At 44.7% G+C, this 19,351-nt stretch overlaps 2 protein-coding genes across 2 annotated transcripts; one reads left to right on the forward strand and one right to left on the reverse strand.

Moving 5' to 3' along the window:
• Nucleotides 1–578: 578 nt before the first annotated feature.
• SLC30A1 (solute carrier family 30 member 1) lies at nucleotides 579–7,403 on the reverse strand. Its single transcript, XM_036442636.2, has 2 exons — nucleotides 6,114–7,403; nucleotides 579–3,854 (listed from the first exon to the last, which is right to left on the reverse strand). Exons 1-2 carry the CDS (start codon nucleotides 6,691–6,693, stop codon nucleotides 2,947–2,949), a joined length of 1,488 nt encoding a protein of 495 aa, XP_036298529.1. The 5' UTR covers nucleotides 6,694–7,403; the 3' UTR covers nucleotides 579–2,946.
• A 7,701-nt stretch (nucleotides 7,404–15,104) lies between these two features.
• Nucleotides 15,105–17,236, forward strand: LOC118721679 (sodium- and chloride-dependent GABA transporter 3-like). The gene is given in 2 exon segments (XM_036442867.1): nucleotides 15,105–16,870; nucleotides 16,872–17,236. Coding segments are annotated over 2 exon segments (1,854 nt in total). The 3' UTR covers nucleotides 16,960–17,236.
• The last annotated feature ends 2,115 nt before the right edge of the window (nucleotides 17,237–19,351 follow it).

The following is a 19,351-nucleotide window of genomic DNA, read 5'->3' on the forward strand; positions in this document are numbered from 1 at the left end:
AGCTCCTGCCTATTGTGATTTTCCAAAGGTGGTCTGGATGGAAATTTTTCCTACCTAAGTTACATACCTTAGTCAAACATTGTTTTCTAAAATGTTAAAATACAGCAAAGTTTTTTGACCTTTTTTCTTATAGGCTCCAGTCCTTACTTTTACAATGCATATGCCCTTAAAAAAAAAACCAAAAAAACCCAAAAACCACTAACTAAACATTCATCTAAGCTACAAGGTGACAATGGAGAATTAAATCAATCTCATCACGAAGGCTGCATTTGGCTTGGAAACATTTCTGGGTTGGTTTTAATCCAGGCACATGCAGCACCTCCTTCTCACTAAACCGAGACACGACAGACAAGTTGCTAAACACATTCTAAGGACACCTATCTCGCTCAGATAGGAGAGCCAGCAGAGAGCTGCACCTCCCAGCACTGACGCTGGGTTATAAAACAGCACATTTCAATACTGGGCCTACGTCTCCGAATCATCCAGGGCATTCCCCTCCTTTTCTTTCAAGAAGGAACAAGCTACTTTAGAAAAGACACATAAATCCCACAATATTTAAATAGAAAAGCATTTAAAAAAAAAAGATGCTAATATAGCTAAAGATGGGTTAGAAAGTGCATTGTAAAGAAATAAATAATTCTCTGCCAAAACTCGAAAGGTGAGTCCATGCTCACTGACTTTGCTAATATGACAAAGTCCTTTGAAAAAAAAGAGAATCTTCCTATGGTACCACTTTGCTACATACAAGCTCCTTAGAAATGATGAAAAGCGAAATAACTGAAACCTGGAGTTTGTTACCTTCAAAGTACGTGGAGGTGGGGAAAGCCCTTGCCCCAAGCTTATACATCATTAAAAAACCAAAAACCCTCAGTCGGCTGATGTCTTACACGTTATACCACCTTTAAAACAAGAGACCCAACAGAACATTTGTAAAGAAAACTTCGTTGCATGGAATATATTTTACCAGTTATCCTACTGTATCATTACTGAAATGTCTCTATAAAAAACTGTTTTTGAGATTTTTAATGTTTTGTAGATTAAAAGTGTTACATCAGGAACAAACATGATGCAGTACAATTTGAAGCTCTCTCTCTTCAACGAGGGAATTCCCCAAGTTCATGTTTAAAAAGAAATTGTAAAGTTCAAAGTAACTACCAATTTAGGAATCTAATTCCACACTATCAGATAAGAGTATTAAAATGTCCAGATGTATTGAAAATTGGCAGGTTATGGTTTTAGCTCATTAGAGTAAATGTGGACTTACAAACTGTGTTCCTAAAATTACCTCTCTCTCATTGGAAAAATCAGCTGTTCTTAAATAGGCCCATTGCCAGCAACAGGCTTATGCTAGAAAAAACCCCACACCGTCTACCACAGAAGATCATCCCTTTAAAAAGTTATCTGTCAGTCAAAGGCCAGCATGTTCATCTTAAGAAGCATTAAACAATGAATTATTTCAAAGCCCAAAAGGTAGCCATCTTAAAAGTAGTCATCTATAAAAGTCACAAGAAATAGTCAGGATACCTTGTTGCTAGAAAAATAGAACTATACATGATAACTGATATTAATATCCACCCTTTTGAGGACAAAAAATCTAGTTTCTTCACAAACCATAATCCCTCTCTATCAAGAAAAATACCACTTAAATACCCTTAAAATAACATTTGTGTAAATAGCAACAATAAAATAACCAAGAACATTTTCCTGTGTAGATATTGTGGTCTCTCCCAAAATAAGCCATCATTGGGAGATCTGAGCATTGTCAAGACGGGAAAACTTACAGAATCTTAATGACTGATTTTGCCTGAACTCATATTGCTTTTGAAGAATTTAATATCCAAACTGCATTTCAGATTTCTTTGTTCTCCCAAATCAGTGGCTTTTGGCAAAAAAACAACAACAAGGATTGCTGGTGGTGTTTGAAAAGCTGCACTTGAATCCATTCATGATTGGTCACTATGAAATGACTTTAACTCCGGAAAGTCTTTTTTTTTTAACTTAAAGATTCTATTAGTAAGCTTGCATTTAACTTGTAACTATTAGATTTGAGTTTAATGTCCTTAAAAACATTTACTGAATATATGTGCTTCTGATGCCAATCTTTCAAAGCAGGTAATGCTGGTGAACACATCTGTGTTGTAGACTAACTTTGGTAAGAAAAAACATGTTCCAATTCTCAGGATTTAGAATGTAGTCTCAATATCAATTTACAATAATCTAAATATTTAATTTGGTAAACTTTCTTCCCTGCTCTTACTCCCCATATGCCCTATTATGTGTAAACTATAGTTCAATATGTTAATTATATCTCACTGTTTATTAGAGCAATACTCAGCAATATAGAACACAGGATAATAACTAACCTTTAGTATGATAAATACCCCAAGTGAAGAAGAAAAAAAAACTTTTCCTAATAATATCCATCAGTCACTCTTAAAATATGCTGCCACTATGCTATATAATGATCTTAAAGAGCAAGTAAATATTAAAGTATCAAAGGAAACAAAGTTGTTGGTGATATTTTAAGTTCTAGCAATTATAATTTTAATAAACAAAATATAACACTGGGGGGAAAAGAAAAGCAGAGAAATTCCAGTAACAATTTTAATTTATTTATCCCCCTAATTAATTTTCCCCATGGCAAAACTGGAAATCAAATGTCATTATGTTATATAAGGTTTTTACTTACTTTAAACAAAATGTAACATAGTGTTAAAACTGGCTTTTCAAAAATTGTTACAGCATAGCTGTACTCTGCACTGAGAATCACAAATTGTAATACAGAAGTCTGTTAAGCAGTCCCATTATGTTCTTACAAAAATAGAATTAAACTGTGTGACCAGGCAAAGACTTCAATTACACTACTTGGCAAACTTAGAATTTCAGTGGAGTCTTTTCCCTCTTGCAGTTTAAAGCCAAAGTCAAATATCACATCTTTTTCAAGACTCACAAAGATGATTCAGGTTGTTTGTTTGGCATCTTTTTAATGTCTATCACAACAGCAGGTATGTTTTCAGCTTGAGTCCTGGATTTCTCTAGATTTTCACTAAGTTCTAAACAAGAAACACTAACTGCTGGGGCCTTTTCTGTATCCTTTTCAGAATAGGCTTGTGGCCGTGTCCCACAACACTGCTTCAAAGCACACTGAGTTCTGCAGGCAAGTTCACATAGGACTACACTTGATTTAGAGCCTACACTAGCAAATTCGGGCTGAATGGTAGTTGCGTGAATTCCGTGATTATGAAAAACATCTTTAATGGTTTTAGCCACCTGCATGTATGATGTTGGATCTTCACATTTTATGTGAGCAGTGGCAATGATTCTGCTTCCAGCAAGTTGCCAAACATGCAATTCATGAACTTCCTCAACTCCTTCAACATTTCGAAGTTCTTTTATCAAATTTTTTATATCAATTTGTTTAGGAACAGTTTGTAGAAGAATAAGAGCAGATTCCTTAAGTAATGGATACGTTGTGTAAAGAAGTATACAAACCATTAAAATACAAAGAGTTGGATCTAAATATAGCACCCAGCAAGGACCAGCCTCAAAAACTGTTCCTTGAGTATTATTGATTACTTCTACAAGCGCTTTGCAGGGGTCAGCGATACACGGGTTAACACAGAACTTCCCTTCAGGGCACGCTTGCCAATAAAAGTAAAAGACCAAGGCATTCACTACTACAATCACGGAACCCAAAGCATCTCCAAAGACATGCAGAAAAACTCCACGCATGTTAAGTTGTCCAGCCTTTTGAGCATCATCAGCTTCATCTTCCAAATCCGTATTGTCAGCTTCTCTGATAACATTCCCATTCACTTGTACATCTGTCGCATTAGTTCTGGACTTCTCTGGATCTGCAAAGAAATACAAACTTTGAATCCAATACTTAAAGTGTTTATATTACCATCCTTGTCTAATTCCATTCAAGTAAGGAGGTGAAGTTTTTTTTTTTTTTTTTTTTCATAAAACGTGATTTTAAAATGTGCTTGGGGCAATTTAATATAAACTGACATACTGGGACCATACTAGGACATAATGGTCAGAGCTAAATAAAGTCATTAAGAGGATAGTTTCCCCATTCTCCTAACTATTCTACCTCCTCCCACTCTTTTTTTCTTTTTTAATTCATCTTTTTGTGGAGATGGGGTCCTGTGAACATTCTGCTAATCTTTTTGGTATATACCCTGTTTCACCGAAAATAAGACAGTGTCTTATATTAATTTTTTCTCCCAAAGTTGCGCTAGGTCTTATTTTCAGGGGATGTCTTATCTTTCCATGTGCTAGGTCTTATTTTCGGAGGATGTCTTATTTTCGGGGAAATACGGTAGCAAAATTGGATGCTAACACCCCACCATCAAATGCAACTATGGATAAGTCTAATACAAAGGCTTGATTTGACAGAGAACTTTTTGTCTTTAAAGTGTTACGATTCACTTTTAAACTTTTATTATGAATATAAATGGTAGTTTTTTGGTATAGAGGATTTAGAAACTGACAAATCAACAATAAAATGTTATCAAGAATCAGAGTAACCTCAGTAAAAATTGCAGCTAATTGATCACTATGTACCCTACTCATTTTAGACTATTTTTAAAGTGTACACCATGATGACCTATTTCTATACATCAGTGTTTCCCAAACTTTTGACATATGTGTACCCCTTCTATAATTTTCGTAACGCTGAGTACCCCTTGTGAGAATGTAGAATTAGGTGCAGCTAAGCATGGGGCAGTGCATATCCCCACCAAACCCTCTCCCCACACTTTGGGAAACACTGCTATACATTATGAAAGAATCCTCCCTATTTATTTAATTAACACATCCATCACCTCATATATTTATCTTTGTTGTTTTTTGTTGTTTGTTTGTTTGTTTTGGTAAGAGCATTTAAGTTCTACTCTCATAGCAAATTTCAATTACAGAATAGTGTTATCAACCATAGCCACCATGTGTTACACAGGTCCTCAGACCTTATTATCTTACAGCTGGAAGTCTGAACCTTTTTACCAACCTCACCCTATTTCCCTCTGTAACTCTTCAATCAAACACACCAATCTGTACACACACACACAAAATCAGAGCAGCTTAATTTTCTTTGGAATAAAAACCCTGCAGAATAGGAGTGAAAGGAAAATTCAATTATCTACTAAACTTTTTTAATATACAATCTGAATTTCATTAACCTAATATCCTGCATCTTCAAAACAAGGAAAACTGTCTATGTAGTATCATGCAACTAGGCAAATAAATACAAATGATTAAAAAAAAAATGGAAGGAAATACAAGCTGTTATTTTTGAGCTTGGGTAGTGGGGCATTCATTGGTTGATTCTTTTCAATATGTACTTCCCAACTTCCTTTCAAGAGCCCTTACGTTTAGAATAAACAGCATCCATTAAAAATAAAAGATGAAAAAATCACTTTTAGCATAACTGAAAAGTCCTAACTGAAACGTTAAGCATGCCTAAACAGGTCCTAAAGTCTCGGATTCTCAGAATTCGGGTTTAGATGTTAGACAGCTAACTGGAACATACCTTGCTGTTCATACAAGAAACCCGAGTTCTGGAAAGTCAATGGCAAAACGGCCCTGAACACAATATTCAGAAACTTGTCCAGAGGGCCTAAGAACCAACCACCTGGATTTCAAACAGCCAACGACTAAGAACGAATGGCTGATTCCCTTCACTTCCCAATGGGGTCAAGAAACTGAATTAAGAAAGCATCTTGGATCCTTTAAAAACCCAAATTAGACAAGTCTCTTGGAAAAGATAGCCTGTTAGGACAGCCAAGGGCGGTGGCGCAGGGCAGAGGCCTGTCGCCCACCTACACCCCCCAGACGTCCCCCCCCACACACACACACACCTACACCCCCACTGCCCCCGGGGGGCTGCTAACACCAGCGCAGAAAGGGGTCCCTGTTGCACCCCCTCCCCGGCGGGGGCGGGACCGGAGGGCGCGGGAAGGCGGCGGCCCGGCGCGGCGCACACCGACTCGGGCGCCAGGGGGCGTGCGCGGGGCGCACGGGCCATCCCGCCCGGGGCCAGGCTCAGGCTCCGGTGCCGGCTCCCCCAAAACCCAACCAACCACCTGAGGCTCGGGCGCCTCTCTCCTCACCTGCCCCGCCCAGCTTGAGCCCGTTGGCGTTGCTGCCGGCCACCAAGGTGTTGGTCTCCTCCTGGTCGGGTCTCCTCCGGCCGCCGCCGGGGCTCCTGTGGTCGCCGCCGCGGGCGCCCCCCTTGGCGTGGCCGTGGCCCCCGTGCGAGTGGCCCTTGCCGAAGCCGCTGTGGTGGTGGAAGAGGCACAGCCCCAGCACGTTCACCACCAGCCCCGCCACGCCGACCGCCAGGACCACCAGCGGCTGCTGCATCTCGTGCGGCTCGATGAAGCGCTCGATGGCCTCCAGCAGGATGGCGAAGCAGAGGCCCGTGAGGAAGATGGCGTTCACCAGGGCCCCCATCACCTCGGCCCGGATCCAGCCGAACGTGTTCTTCTGGGTGGCGTGGGTGCGCTGCGCGAAGCGCTCGGCCACCAGCGCCACCACGAGCGCCAGCACGTCCGACAGCATGTGGAAGGAGTCGGACAGCATGGCCAGCGACGCCGTCACGCGGCTCACCACCATCTCCAGCACCATGAACAGGAAGGTCAGCAGCAGCATGCACAGCAGCCGGCCCCGGTTGCGGCTCCAGCACCCCATGGCTGCGGCTCCTCGGGGCCCCGCCGAGCGCGGGCGGCCGGACCCTGGGGAGGCGGTGGCTGCGGAGGCGCCGAGGGCCGGTCTAGGAGCCGGTGACGGAAGGAAGGAGGAGAGCGGCGCGGGATCCTCTCGGTCCGAGCCGGCGGGCCGGGCCGCTGGGGCCGCCGCTCAGGAGCCTCCGGGATGGGAAGGGGGGTGAGCGGTGAGCCGCCGCCGCGCCGGTGGGCGTCCCTGGCGGGCCGGCAAGCGTGCAGCTCCGCGGGAGTCGGTCCTCGGAGCCGAGGCGGAGGCCCCGCTCAGCCCCAGCAGCCCCACACCTGCAGGGGAGCGGCGGCGCGGAGGAGCCGGGGTGCCCGGAGCCCGGGGACCGTGAGCCCGACCCGAAGCGAGAGCCGGTGGGAGGCGGGGGCGGGCGACGGGAGGCAGGTCCGCGCTGCTGCGAAGGCTCCGAGCATCTGAAGTGGCTTTCCGCGCAGGTCTTCCCGCCGCTGGGCGCCTCCGCGGTGGGCTCCGATCGAGAAGCCGACGCCGGGGAGGCTGAAAAGGCGGCGGCGGCAGCCACGGCAGCTGCACTCGGCCCGGTGCCGGGCGCCTGCTTCTCCCCCCCAAGGCTTTGCAGACGGTTTACAAAAAAACTTTGCTTTGCACTCGGAACCCCCGTTTTCACACGGACCGGCGTATGACAAGGAGCCGACGCCCCGCCCACAAAGCCCGGCACGCGCGCCCATTGGCTAGGACCCCCTCACGACAGCCGCCGCGTCCCGCCCACCCGCGCTCACGATTGGAGGGAGTCTCGGCGGGGGCCGGAGGGGGCGGGGCCGAGGCCCCGACAGATGGGTGGGGCCTTCGCCTCCGGGAGCCGGGCGTGGGCTGGGGGGCCGCGGCCGGGTGCAGCGGCGAGCGCCGTGGGGGAGGGTAGGGGGCGAGGGCCGCGTGCAGCGGCGGGGGGAGGAGAAGGAGGAGGGGCGGGCTGGTGTTGGGCGAGACCTCCCTTGCTCTTAGCCTGCGGGTCCTCCCAGCCCACCGCCCGCCGCACACCTGCGGGGTCCCGGGAGCAAACAGACTTTGATCCTGGGAGCCGAGTCCACGTGGGGCGGGCCCCGCGGCGGCGGCGGTGTGACAGACGCTGGCAGCCCGGGAGGGAGCCCCCTGGGTGGAGGCCCTGGTGGGCGCCTTCCTGTCCGAAGAGCCCAGATGGGGCCGCAGACTCATCAACACCTAACTTGTGACCCACCCCAGCACCTAGCCGAGGATTCAGACCTCCAGGGCGGTCCTGCGACCGACCGAGTCTTTGTAAACGTCTCAGTCTAAGGCAAATCACCCCTCTCACCACCATCTCTGGGAGACCTTGTGTAAAATTAGATTTTTCCTGTCGTGATTATCTAAGGACAATTTAGGGTAGGATATTTCAAAGCGGGAGGAACCTGGGTTCTGGTCCTTTGCCACCAGCCAGCTATGTGAGTTTGGGCAAGTCAACTAATCTCTCTAGACTGGCTTTCTTCATCTGTAAAGGACTGGACAAGAGAGATTCCCAAGATTCCTTCTGACTCTAAGATTCTAAGGCTCTGTGATTTAACAAACATTTTATTTATAGACTACAAACTGCAGAACCCTGTGCTGGTTGCTATGGGGGAAGGGGAGGAGCAGTAACAAACAGAAGAATGAGCTTCTGTCCAGGTGAAGGTAAAAATATAAACAAAAGAATTTTTAATTTGCCATTAAATACTCTTTTTTTAAAATTGTATTTTTTAAATTTTATAGTTGAAAATATTATAGATTCCTCCCCCCTTCATTCCCATGGACCCCCTCCACCCCACACCTGCCCCCAGGCCTTCACCACACTACTGTCTGTGTCCATGGGCAAAGCATATTAGTATATGTATATAAATTCCCCAGTTAATCTCTCCCTTTTACCCACCCACCGCCAAACCGCCCTGAGATGCCTCAATCTGTCCCATGCTTCTATGTCTCTGGATTATTTTGTTAATCAAATTCCATATATGAGGGAGATCATGTGATACTTGTCTTTCTCTGCCTTCCATGCTGTCTCAAAAGGCAAGAGGTCCTTCTTTTTTATAGCTGCATAGTATTCCATGTTATAAATGTACCACAGCTTTTTATCCATTCATTTACTGATAGACACTTGGGCTGTTTCCAGATCTTCACTATTGTAAATTGTGCTGCTATGAACATAGGGGTGCATATAGTCCTTCTGATTGGTGGGTTTCTTAGGGTATATTCCTAGAAGTGGGATCACTTGGTCAAATGGCAGTTCCATATTTAATATTTTGAGGGAACTCCATACTGTTTTCCATAATGGCTTCACCAGTCTGCATTCCCACCAGCAGTGCACTAGGGTTCCCTTTTCTCCACATCCTCACCTGCACTTGTCATTTGTTCATTTGTTGATGATAGCCATTTTGATAGGTGTGAGGTGATACCTCATTGTCTTTTTAATTTGCCTCTCTCTGATGATTAGTGACTTTGAGCATTTTTTTTCAAGTCTCTTGGCCATCTTTGGAGAAGTGTCTGTTTTGGTCTTTTACCCATTTTTCAATTGGATTATCTTCCTTTTGTTAACATATGAGTTCCTTATATATTATGAATATTAATCCTTTATCAGATGTCTTAATAGCAATATATTCTTCCGTACAGTGGGCTCCCTTTTCATTTTGTTGATGGTTTCTTTTGCTGTGCAGAAGCATTTTATCTTGATGTAGTCCCATGTGTTTATTTTCCCCTGCACTAGAATGTGTATCGGCAAACATATTGCTGTGAGACATGTCCAGACTAGATTTAATAAATGAATTTGGCAACATAGCAGTATACGCAATTAACACCCAGGAATCAATGGCATTTTTATACACCAACAAAGAACTCTCACAGAGAGAAACAAACAAAAACAAAAAATCCCAATTACCATTGCAATAAAAAGTTAAGATACATAGAAATAAACTTAACCAAGGAGGTAAAAGACTTGTACTCAGAAAACTATAGGACATAAAAAAAAAAGGGGGGGGATAGAGGAAGATATAAGCAAGTGGAAGATTAATGATCATGGATTGGTAGAATCAACATCATTAAAATGTCCACACTACCCAAAGTAATCTATGGATTCAATGCAATCCCTATTAAAATACAAACAGCATATTTCACAGACCTAGAACAAACACTCCAAAAATGTATATGGAACTAAAAGAGACCCTGAATAGCAGCAGTAATCCTGAGAAAGAAAGGCAAAGTTGGAGGAGGTCACAATACCAGATATCAAGTTATTCTACAAAGCCCCGTAATCTAAACAGATCAATGAAACAGAACAGAGAACCCAGAAATTGACCCAAGCCATTATGCTCAATTAATACTTGGAAAACAAGGCAAGAGCATGCAATGGAGTCAAGGCAGTATCATCAATAAATGCTATTGGGGAAATTGGACAGAAAGTAGACCACCAAGTTACACCATACACAAGAATAAACTCAAAATAAAATACTCTTAATAAATTATGCCAGCACTAGATTAGATATATATGTGCCATGCTCTGAATGGAGATTGGTTCATCTGGAAATGAAGGCTTCCTGATCCTCAGTCCAGGGAGGGGTGGCTGAATCAAAATATCCTGAGCTGGACTAGCAAAGGCCTCCCACACCCCTGAACCTGAGGAAGGGCCCCCAACTGCTCTGAATTTCACAAGACAAATGCAGTGCTGTGCCCCATAATCGGTATAAAAGCTTGTCTGAAACTATGTTATTTTGTACTTTTTAAAATATATTTTTTATTGATTTTGTACAGGGAGAAAGGGAGAGAGAGAGAGAGCCAGAAACATTGATGAAAGAGAGTCATCGATCAGCTGCCTCTTGCACGTCCCCTAGTGGGGATATGCCCGCAACCAAGATACATGCCCTTGACCGGAATCAAACCCAGGTCCCTTCAGTCCCCAAGTTGACGCTCTATTCATTGAGCCAAATCGGTTTCGGCTATTTTGCACTTTTTTATATTTCTATAATTTTTTTCATCTGTATGTGGATTCCCATCTTCTATCTCTGAACTGCCAGAAGAGAAATGGAGACTTTCCAAGACATTATAAAGGAAGGGTAGACAGGATTTGATGATTAATTGGGTAAGAGGAGGGTGAATACTGAGGAGGAGAATTTAACAAAGTTCCAGTGTTTTTAACCTGACTACCTTAAATAGGCGAGGAAGTTGGGGCAAATTTTAAGGAGAACTAGCCCTTACTGGGCCTGTTTTTAATGTGCTGAGTTTGAAGTGAAGCTGGATGGTGGAAGTGCTAAGGAGTGGGGAGATGGGTTTGGGGATTTCCATAATGTCCTCTCCTATGGTGTGGACAATTGATGTTTATCTGAACATACTAGTACATGCAAACGTAGCTTCAACCAGTCCTCCAACCAGATATTGATATTTCTCTCTCTTCCTTCCTCTCTCCAAAATAAAAACAAACACAGACAAAAAACAGGCTCTTAGGTTCAATTCAACTCAACAGTCACTGGTGAGAACATACTCTTTTATTTTTATTTTTTATTTTTTATTTATTCATTTATTTTTAATATATTTTATTGATTTTTTACAGAGAGGAAGGGAGAGAGAGAGAGAGCTAGAAACGTCGATGAGAGAGAAACATCGACCAGTTGCCTCTTGCACACCCCCTACCGGGGATGTACCCACAACCAAGGTACGTGCCCTTGCCGGAATCGAACCTGGGACCTTTCAGTCCGCAGACCGACGCTCTACCACTGAGCCAAACCGGTTTCTGCTTATTTTTTATTTTTAAAAATATATTTTATTGATTTTTTTATAGAGAGGAAGAGAGAGTGATAGAGAGTTACAAACATCGAGGAGAGAGAGACATCCATCAGCTTGCCTCTTGCACACCCCCTACTGGGGATGTGCCTGCAACCAAGGTACATGCCCTTGACCGGAATGGAATCTGGGACCTTTCAGTCCACAGGCTGACGCTCTATCCACTGAGCCAAACCGGTTTCAGCTAGAGAACCCACTCTTTTAAATTACTCTTATTTTTTTACTCTTCACCCAATTATATGTTTTTATTGATTTGAGAGAGAGGAAAGTAGGGAGGGGGGAAGAGAGGGAGAGGGAGAGGGAGAGGGATTGGGAGAGGGAGAGAGAGAGGGAGAGAGAAAGAAGAGAAAACTAACAATGATGTGAGAAACATCAATCTGTTGTCTCCTATACACAACCCTCTCCCCCTACCCCCCCATCCCGAAATCAAACCCAAAACCTAGGTATGTGCCCTGACCAGGAATTGAATACACAGCCTTTTGATGTATGGGACAACACTCCAACTAATTGAGTTACCAGGACAGAGCTTTGAGAAACTACTTTATGCAGGCTTCCCGCTCCCCCCCCCCCCCCCCCCCCCCCCGCCCCCTTGGAAGCCATTTCCCAGACAATGTGCTTTATTCTCTCCTAACCAGGGGGAGGGGAAGGGGGAGGGGGAGGAAGTACATTTTCCAGCTTACAGAAACTTATAACCATGTACTTCATAAAGAGTAATTTCATCTTCATGGTAACAAAACATTTCAGTCGAGTAAACTCCACCCCCACCCCCACCCCAACCCCAGCATTCGGTGGAAAGAATACTTTGTTAGCTTGATTCAGATTTGCCCTTTTTTAGCTGGTGGTGCTAGCACAGTGGAGTGGGTTAAAATGGAGGGAAAACAGGGCTATGCAACAGCACCCCTGGAGGTTGTGGCCCCAGTTTGAGTAAAATAGTTTGGCTTTTTCTTCCTAATTCTTGAGAACTCTCCTGATAATTTGCTCAAAACCGACTAAACTCAGCATTCTTTAAAGATGAGAGAATAATGCTTCTTTTGGAGAGAGACGGCCAATTGGAGAGAAAGTCAAATGTTTAACACAAACTGCAATTTCAGAGCCCCAAGCAGGAGCTCTCTCAGTTCTGTGCCAAACTCCTGCAACCTGGAGCTTCCAGGCTCAAGGAGCTAGCCTGAAGATGGTCACCAAAAGGTTGGTTTTCGAGGATTTCTTTTGTTGTGGTTAATCCTTACCTAAGGATATCGTTCCCATTCATTTTTAGAAAGAGAAGGGATGAGGTAGAGGGAGAAGATGGGAGGGAGGGATGTGAGAGAGACACATAGATTGGCTGCCTCCTGCACCTGCCCCCTGGCCAGGCAGGGATTGAACCTGCAACCCAGATGCATGCCCTTGACTGGGAATCAAACCCAAGACATTTCAGTGAGCAGGTGGCGCTCTAACCACTGAACTACAGTGGCCAGGACTAAGAGGATTCTTGTAAAAAAAGATGAACACAGACACACCTCTGAATCTTGGTTATCAAAAATTACAAGTGTATGAAGCTGTACCATGGAAAGACAGGAAGAAAACCATGGGAAAATCAGATTGCATTTGACTGTAATTGACAGCATATCACTTGTACTGTTCAATCTTAAAGCAACAATGATGGGGAAATCAGATCTGGGTTGTTTTGTGTTTGTTGTTTTTTGCTGTTTTTTTTTTTTTTTTTTAACATCCTTGAATAATTATTACAAATATAAACTAAAATCTCTAGCAACAACAGGAGGGCCAAGGTTTGAATTTTTAGCTGTTTCCTGAGGGAGCAGGCAGTAGAACAAAGAACAAGTAAGTAAAAATGCAGTAATAAAAGCCAGAAACATCACAAAAGGGCCCAGCAGTATAATCATAAAAAGGGTCAAAGCAGGAAACCCTATGAGGAAGCAAAGGGGAAACAGGAACAGTGCAGGCAGAAGAATGTACACTGAGAGGCCCAGGACAATCATGGGGCTTTTGTTTTTTGTCGGTTAAGCTAAAGAATGGCCCTGAGTGAATTGCAAAGGAAAACTCATTTTTCTCACTGAAAACTAAGTTCTCCAATCATCTAGAAGTGAAGGCACTGACACTGATACAGAAAGGCTCATTAACAATATTTGTGCATTTCTTTGCAATACTAGAAATTGTTGAAGGCTCAGCTAGTCCGTTGTAAGGTTTAGGCTGAATGCCCATACAGTAGCCCTTCTACTCTAGGAGCTGGAGATTGTATGAGCAAAGTATAGAAGTTGTAAAATATGAAATTTAATTTCAAAGCACATATCTATGACTCAGTCCATTATCTGTAATAATAAAAGTGTAATATGCTAATTAGACCGGACATCCATCTGGACAACCTTCCAGACAAAGCTGGGGCTTTGAGGGGAGGTCCCGGGTGCCAGAGGGAAGCCGGTGCTAGCAGCTGGGGGAAGGAAGGCCTACTCTTGCACAAATTTCGTGCATCAAGCCTCTAGTATATGTATATAAAGATGATGCTGACCAGGAGAGCATTTTGAAAATATCACCTAATGAATTGTAGACAGGGAACTGGTCCTTAAAAGTTACCGTGTGACTTGGAACAAATCACTAAATCTCTGTGGGCCTCACTTTTCCCATCTTTGCAGTGAGGGGCATAAGGGGTGGTATCCTAACTGGAGTGAGGGTGTGAGTGAAGGGAAGGATGCTGCCTGGGTGATAATCTCAGGGGGGCCTGTCAGGTTACCTGTACTTGGGGTCAACCTAAATCCAGGGCTGAGTTCTCAGCTTGCAGATTCAGAAACTGCATTTTATCATTTCACCTGGCAGGAACTGATTTACCTGGACTCAAAATGGACAAATTTGCTGATCAGGTCTCACTTTGGTTCAGGTCTCACTTTGATTCACTCTCTCTGTCTACAGGGGAGAGCTCATTGCATAGAACCTGCCTCCCTCTTGGTGGGGAGGGCCTCCCAGAAGGAATGCTGCAGGGAGAGGGAGAACTAGATAGACCCAAGGAGCTGGATCATCTGTGGAGGAGAGCATTCTCTCTCTCTCCCCCCCCCCCTCCTCTCTCTCTCTCTCCCCTAGGCGGTAAAAGTCTCTGTCTATCTCCACACATACACTCTACCCTCCTGCCCCTGAGTTATATTTCATTTTTCTGCCAGAGTGATCTTTCCAAAACCCAGATCTGATCATTGCCAAATACACATCCTCTACCACCGCCGCCATCACAGCTGCAATCCTTCAGTGGCCTCGCTGAAGAAGAACCAAAATCAAGTGCACACAGCTACGCATGATCCACAGCCTCATCCCATCACTCCACCCAACAGGACTGGCCTTTCTCAGTACCATGCGCCCACATGCTCCCTCCTGCCAAAAGGCCTGTGCATGCACTGATCCCTCTGCCGGGGTCACTCTTCCCTCCCTTCTTCCCCACCTTGGTTCTTGTTCATTCTTCAGTTCTCAACTCAAGGGCCACTTCCCCAAGGAAGTCTCCTCTAACCACTCTAAGTTAATCTGCTCTAGTACAAATTTTCTAGGCTCCTTGCTCCTATCTTTTTAAAAATGTATTTATAGGCAGAGCCGGCCCAGCGCACCAGGCAGCCAGCGCGGCCATGACGGCGGAGAAGGCTGCAGAGGAGGCACGGGAGCCTGAGGCGCCAGGGGGCAGCGGCGGGGTTGCCGCAGCGGCCATACGGGTCCCGCATGTCAAGGCGATCCACGAGCGCGGCCACTGGAACAACAAGGTGGAGTTCTTGCTGAGCATGGCCGGGGAGATCATCGGGCTCGGCAACGTGTGGCGCTTCCCTTACCTGTGCTACAAGAACGGAGGAGGAGCATTCCTGATTCCCTATGTGGTGTTTTTTATTTTTTGTGGAATTCCCGTGTTTTTCCTGGAAACGGCTCTGGGACAGTTCACGAATGAAGGTGGCATTACATGTTGGAGAAAAATTTGCCCTTTATTTGAAGGCATTGGCTATGCAACACAGGTGATTGCGGCCCATCTGAATGTATATTACATTATCATCTTGGCATGGGCCATTTTCTACCTGTGCAACTGCTTCACCGCCGAGCTCCCCTGGGCCACCTGTGGGCATGAGTGGAACACAGAGAAATGTGTGGAGTTCCAGAAACTGAACATGACCAACCACAGCCATGTGTCCCTGCAGAATGCCACCTCTCCTGTTGTGGAGTTTTGGGAGCGCCGGGTCCTGGCCATCTCGGATGGGATTGAGCACATTGGGAATCTCCGCTGGGAGCTGGCCTTGTGTCTCCTGGCAGCCTGGACCATCTGCTACTTCTGTATCTGGAAGGGGACCAAGTCCACAGGAAAGGTTGTATATGTCACCGTGACATTCCCCTACTTTATGCTTCTGGTCCTCCTGATCCGAGGGGTCATGTTGCCTGGGGCCTCCGAAGGCATCAAGTTCTACCTGCACCCTGACCTTTCCCGGCTCTCTGACCCACAGGTCTGGATAGATGCTGGAACGCAGATCTTTTTCTCTTATGCCATCTGCCTGGGCTGTCTGACTACTCTGGGAAGTTATAACAATTACAACAACAATTGCTACAGGGACTGCATCATGCTCTGTTGTCTGAACAGCGGAACCAGCTTCGTGGCCGGCTTTGCCATCTTCTCTGTCCTGGGCTTCATGGCATGTGAGCAGGGGGTACCTATTGCCGAAGTGGCAGAGTCAGGCCCTGGCCTGGCCTTTATTGCCTACCCTAAGGCTGTCACCATGATGCCTCTCTCCCCACTATGGGCCATCTTGTTCTTCATGATGCTCATCTTCCTCGGTCTGGACAGCCAGTTTGTGTGTGTAGAAAGCCTTGTGACCTCCATGGTGGACATGTACCCGAAGGTCTTCCGGAGGGGCTACCGGCGGGAGCTGTTCATCCTGGCCCTGTCGGTCATCTCCTATTTTCTGGGCCTCGTGATGTTAACGGAGGGTGGCATGTACATCTTCCAGCTCTTTGACTCCTATGCCTCCAGCGGGATGTGCCTCCTCTTTGTGGCCAACTTTGAGTGTGTCTGCATCGGCTGGGTGTACGGAAGCAACCGCTTCTATGATAACATCGAAGACATGATTGGCTACCGGCCGTTGTCACTCATTAAATGGTGCTGGAAGGTCGTGACCCCCGCGATCTGTGTGAGTATCTTCATCTTCTTCCTGATCAAGTACAAGCCCCTCCAGTATAACAATGTCTACACCTACCCCGCCTGGGGCTATAGCATAGGCTGGCTCATGGCGCTGTCCTCCATGCTCTGTATCCCCATCTGGATCGTCATCAAGCTGTGGAAGACAGAGGGGACGCTGCTCGAGAAATTCCGGAAGTTGGTGATCCCCAGTGCTGACCTGAAAATGAGAGGCAAGCTTGGGGCAGACGGTGATGGTTAATGACTGAGACGCCAAACTCAAGGGTGATGGGACCATTGCAGCCATCACAGAGAAGGAGAGGCACTTCTGAGTGTCCACCTGCCACCTCGGATGCCTCTGCTTCCGTCTCCTTCCCCAGGTGTAAAAGAGAATATCTGAAAACGTACTTCACCTAATGATAGAGGCTTGCTTGTTTTGCACAAGGACTTATTAACAAGTTAACTTTAAGGTGGTTGTGTGTATACTGTTTTAAAGTCACATCCCCCTCCTCGCCCCCAATTATCATGTAAGTAACGTGACAAAGAGTTAATACTGTACAGGGACTAGGAGAATCTTGTGCTAGGACAATTTTAACCAGTGTTTTCTAGGGGTTAAGAAGAAATGTATCTTAAAATAAATAAATAAATAAAAATAAAAATGTATTTATATATTTCATTGATATATATATATATATATATATATATATATATATTTTTTTTTTTTTTACAGAGAGGAAGGGAGAGGGATAGAGAATTAGAAACATCAATGAGAGAGAATCATTGATCAGCTGCCTCTTGCACACCTCCCACTGGGGATGTGCCCACAACCAAGGTACATGCCCTTGACCGGAATTGAAGCTGGGACCTTTCAGTCCAAAGGCTGTTGCTCTATCCACTGAGCCAAATGGGTCAGGGCTCCTTTCTTTTATGGCACAGAGCAATGATGCAATTTACAATTACCCATGTGAGTATTTGAGTAGATTATAAACTCCATGTGGGCAAGGGATGGTGCGTGCTTTTGCTCACCATGTATCTCTAGCCAGCCTGGCTCAGTCAATGTGTGTTGAATAAATGAATGTTCATTACCTTTCTCAAGGTTAGGGATTCATGCATTCATTCAACAGATCCTTAATGATCATCCATGGCTCCCTATCTATACTGGGACACCAGCATCCTCTGGTTCTCACCCTTTCACTGTGATATTATCTTATACAAGATGCAATTAATTGGATGAAACTGGGATCCACCCTTGAAATCTGCCATGGTACCATTCTCATACAGTTTTTGAAGTCTTCCCACACCCCTTATTTGAAGTATATGAGGATCCAATGAAGTTTGCAAGGTGGATTCTACACCTTATGGACTGAGACCCCAAGAAATGAAGAAATTTACTCAAGGTCCCATAGCTTGTGAGGACCAAGTCACACCAGCAACATGTGTATTTTTAACTTCATACCCACATTTGGGGGGAACAAACCCAGTTTGAGGCTCAAGACCTCACATGCACTGACTACTATGAATTCTATTGTTCATCTCAGTTGTAAAAGTTTCTGGTTCTATGATTTTCTTATTCATATGTAATTACTATAAGGACTAAGGGGAGGTGGCCTACTTGTGAGTGACACCTCCTTAACAGGTCAACCCAACATCCACTGATTCTCTAGTGGTGTGTTCCAAAATTGGGCTCTGTTCACACAGAACTCTGTAGGATGAATTAGCTAATTTTTCTGCATACCGCTTTTATTCATTTCTTCCCATTTTTTTAACAACCGGGATGCCTTCCAAAGGACTAACAGTGGAAACACTAACCCTTCCATAGGCTGTCTTGTTGAAATGCAGATTCTGATTCAATAAAGTCTGCAGGGAAGACTCAAGGAAAAATGCCAGTGTTGATGGCCCCCAGGCCACACTTTGAGGACCAATGTATTAGAAGCTTTTTTTTTTTTTTTTTTAACCCTGGAAGGATATTACATGGGGTTAAGATATCCCCATCAAAAAACTATCCTAAAATATTTTCATTTTACTTTTTAGTCTATATTATTCTGTCATCTTTGAATTTTATTTTGTAATGAATAGTATCACTTCTTGGGGTCAACCTAAATTAAAATTTTAAAACGAAATCAAAGATCTTAGCTTTGTAGGAAAGCACTTCTTAAAGTTAATCAAGGCGTAAATAAGCATCTCCGTTTTCGCTTTCACTGTCAGATAAAAATAATTACTTTGCAGCTTTTAGAAACACTTGATTACTCTGACTAGCATTAATGGCTTCTGAAGTCTGAATAATAGGGTTGGGCTGAGGACTCAAGAGTATAACTGAGGATCTCTTGCATTCAAACCTTTCATTGTCCAACAGGAAATGCCTTTCCCATCAGGCATTACTGATCAAATCCTCACAAAAAAAAGCCTGAAAGCCTAAAAATGAATAAGCTTGTTTAATATTCAAGTCACACCAGGAGCAGCATGGTCACCAAGAAGAGCCGGTGGGAGGTGAGAATGGAGCTGCTTCCTTCTGCCTTGTCTGCTAACTCGAGAGGAAGAGAGCGAAGATCTAGCTCATGGCGGCCACATTTACAGGCCACTCCCATGAGTCCTTGTTATTGACTTGATTTATGCTTTAATTGGCTTCTAGGCCCATTCCATCATAGGTCAGAGTGGACAATCTCTTAATCTCAAGAGGGACATTGTTCAGTGCCATTGTGCCATTGTCTTAAAGGGGACCACAAT

This window comes from Pipistrellus kuhlii, unplaced genomic scaffold, assembly GCF_014108245.1.
Source record: "Pipistrellus kuhlii isolate mPipKuh1 unplaced genomic scaffold, mPipKuh1.p scaffold_m20_p_18, whole genome shotgun sequence".
NCBI classification, from domain to species: domain Eukaryota; kingdom Metazoa; phylum Chordata; class Mammalia; order Chiroptera; family Vespertilionidae; genus Pipistrellus; species Pipistrellus kuhlii.

What these genes read in the sequence shown, in the direction of transcription:
- SLC30A1 (XM_036442636.2), bottom strand. Translation starts at nt 6,693, where the DNA reads ATGGGGTGCTGGAGCCGCAACCGGGGCCGGCTGCTGTGCATGCTGCTG. An exon ending in GCTCAAGCTGGGCGGGGCAG is followed by an intron (nt 3,855 to 6,113) that starts GTGAGGAGAGAG and finishes ATTTCTTTGCAG; the next exon opens with ATCCAGAGAAGTCCAGAACT.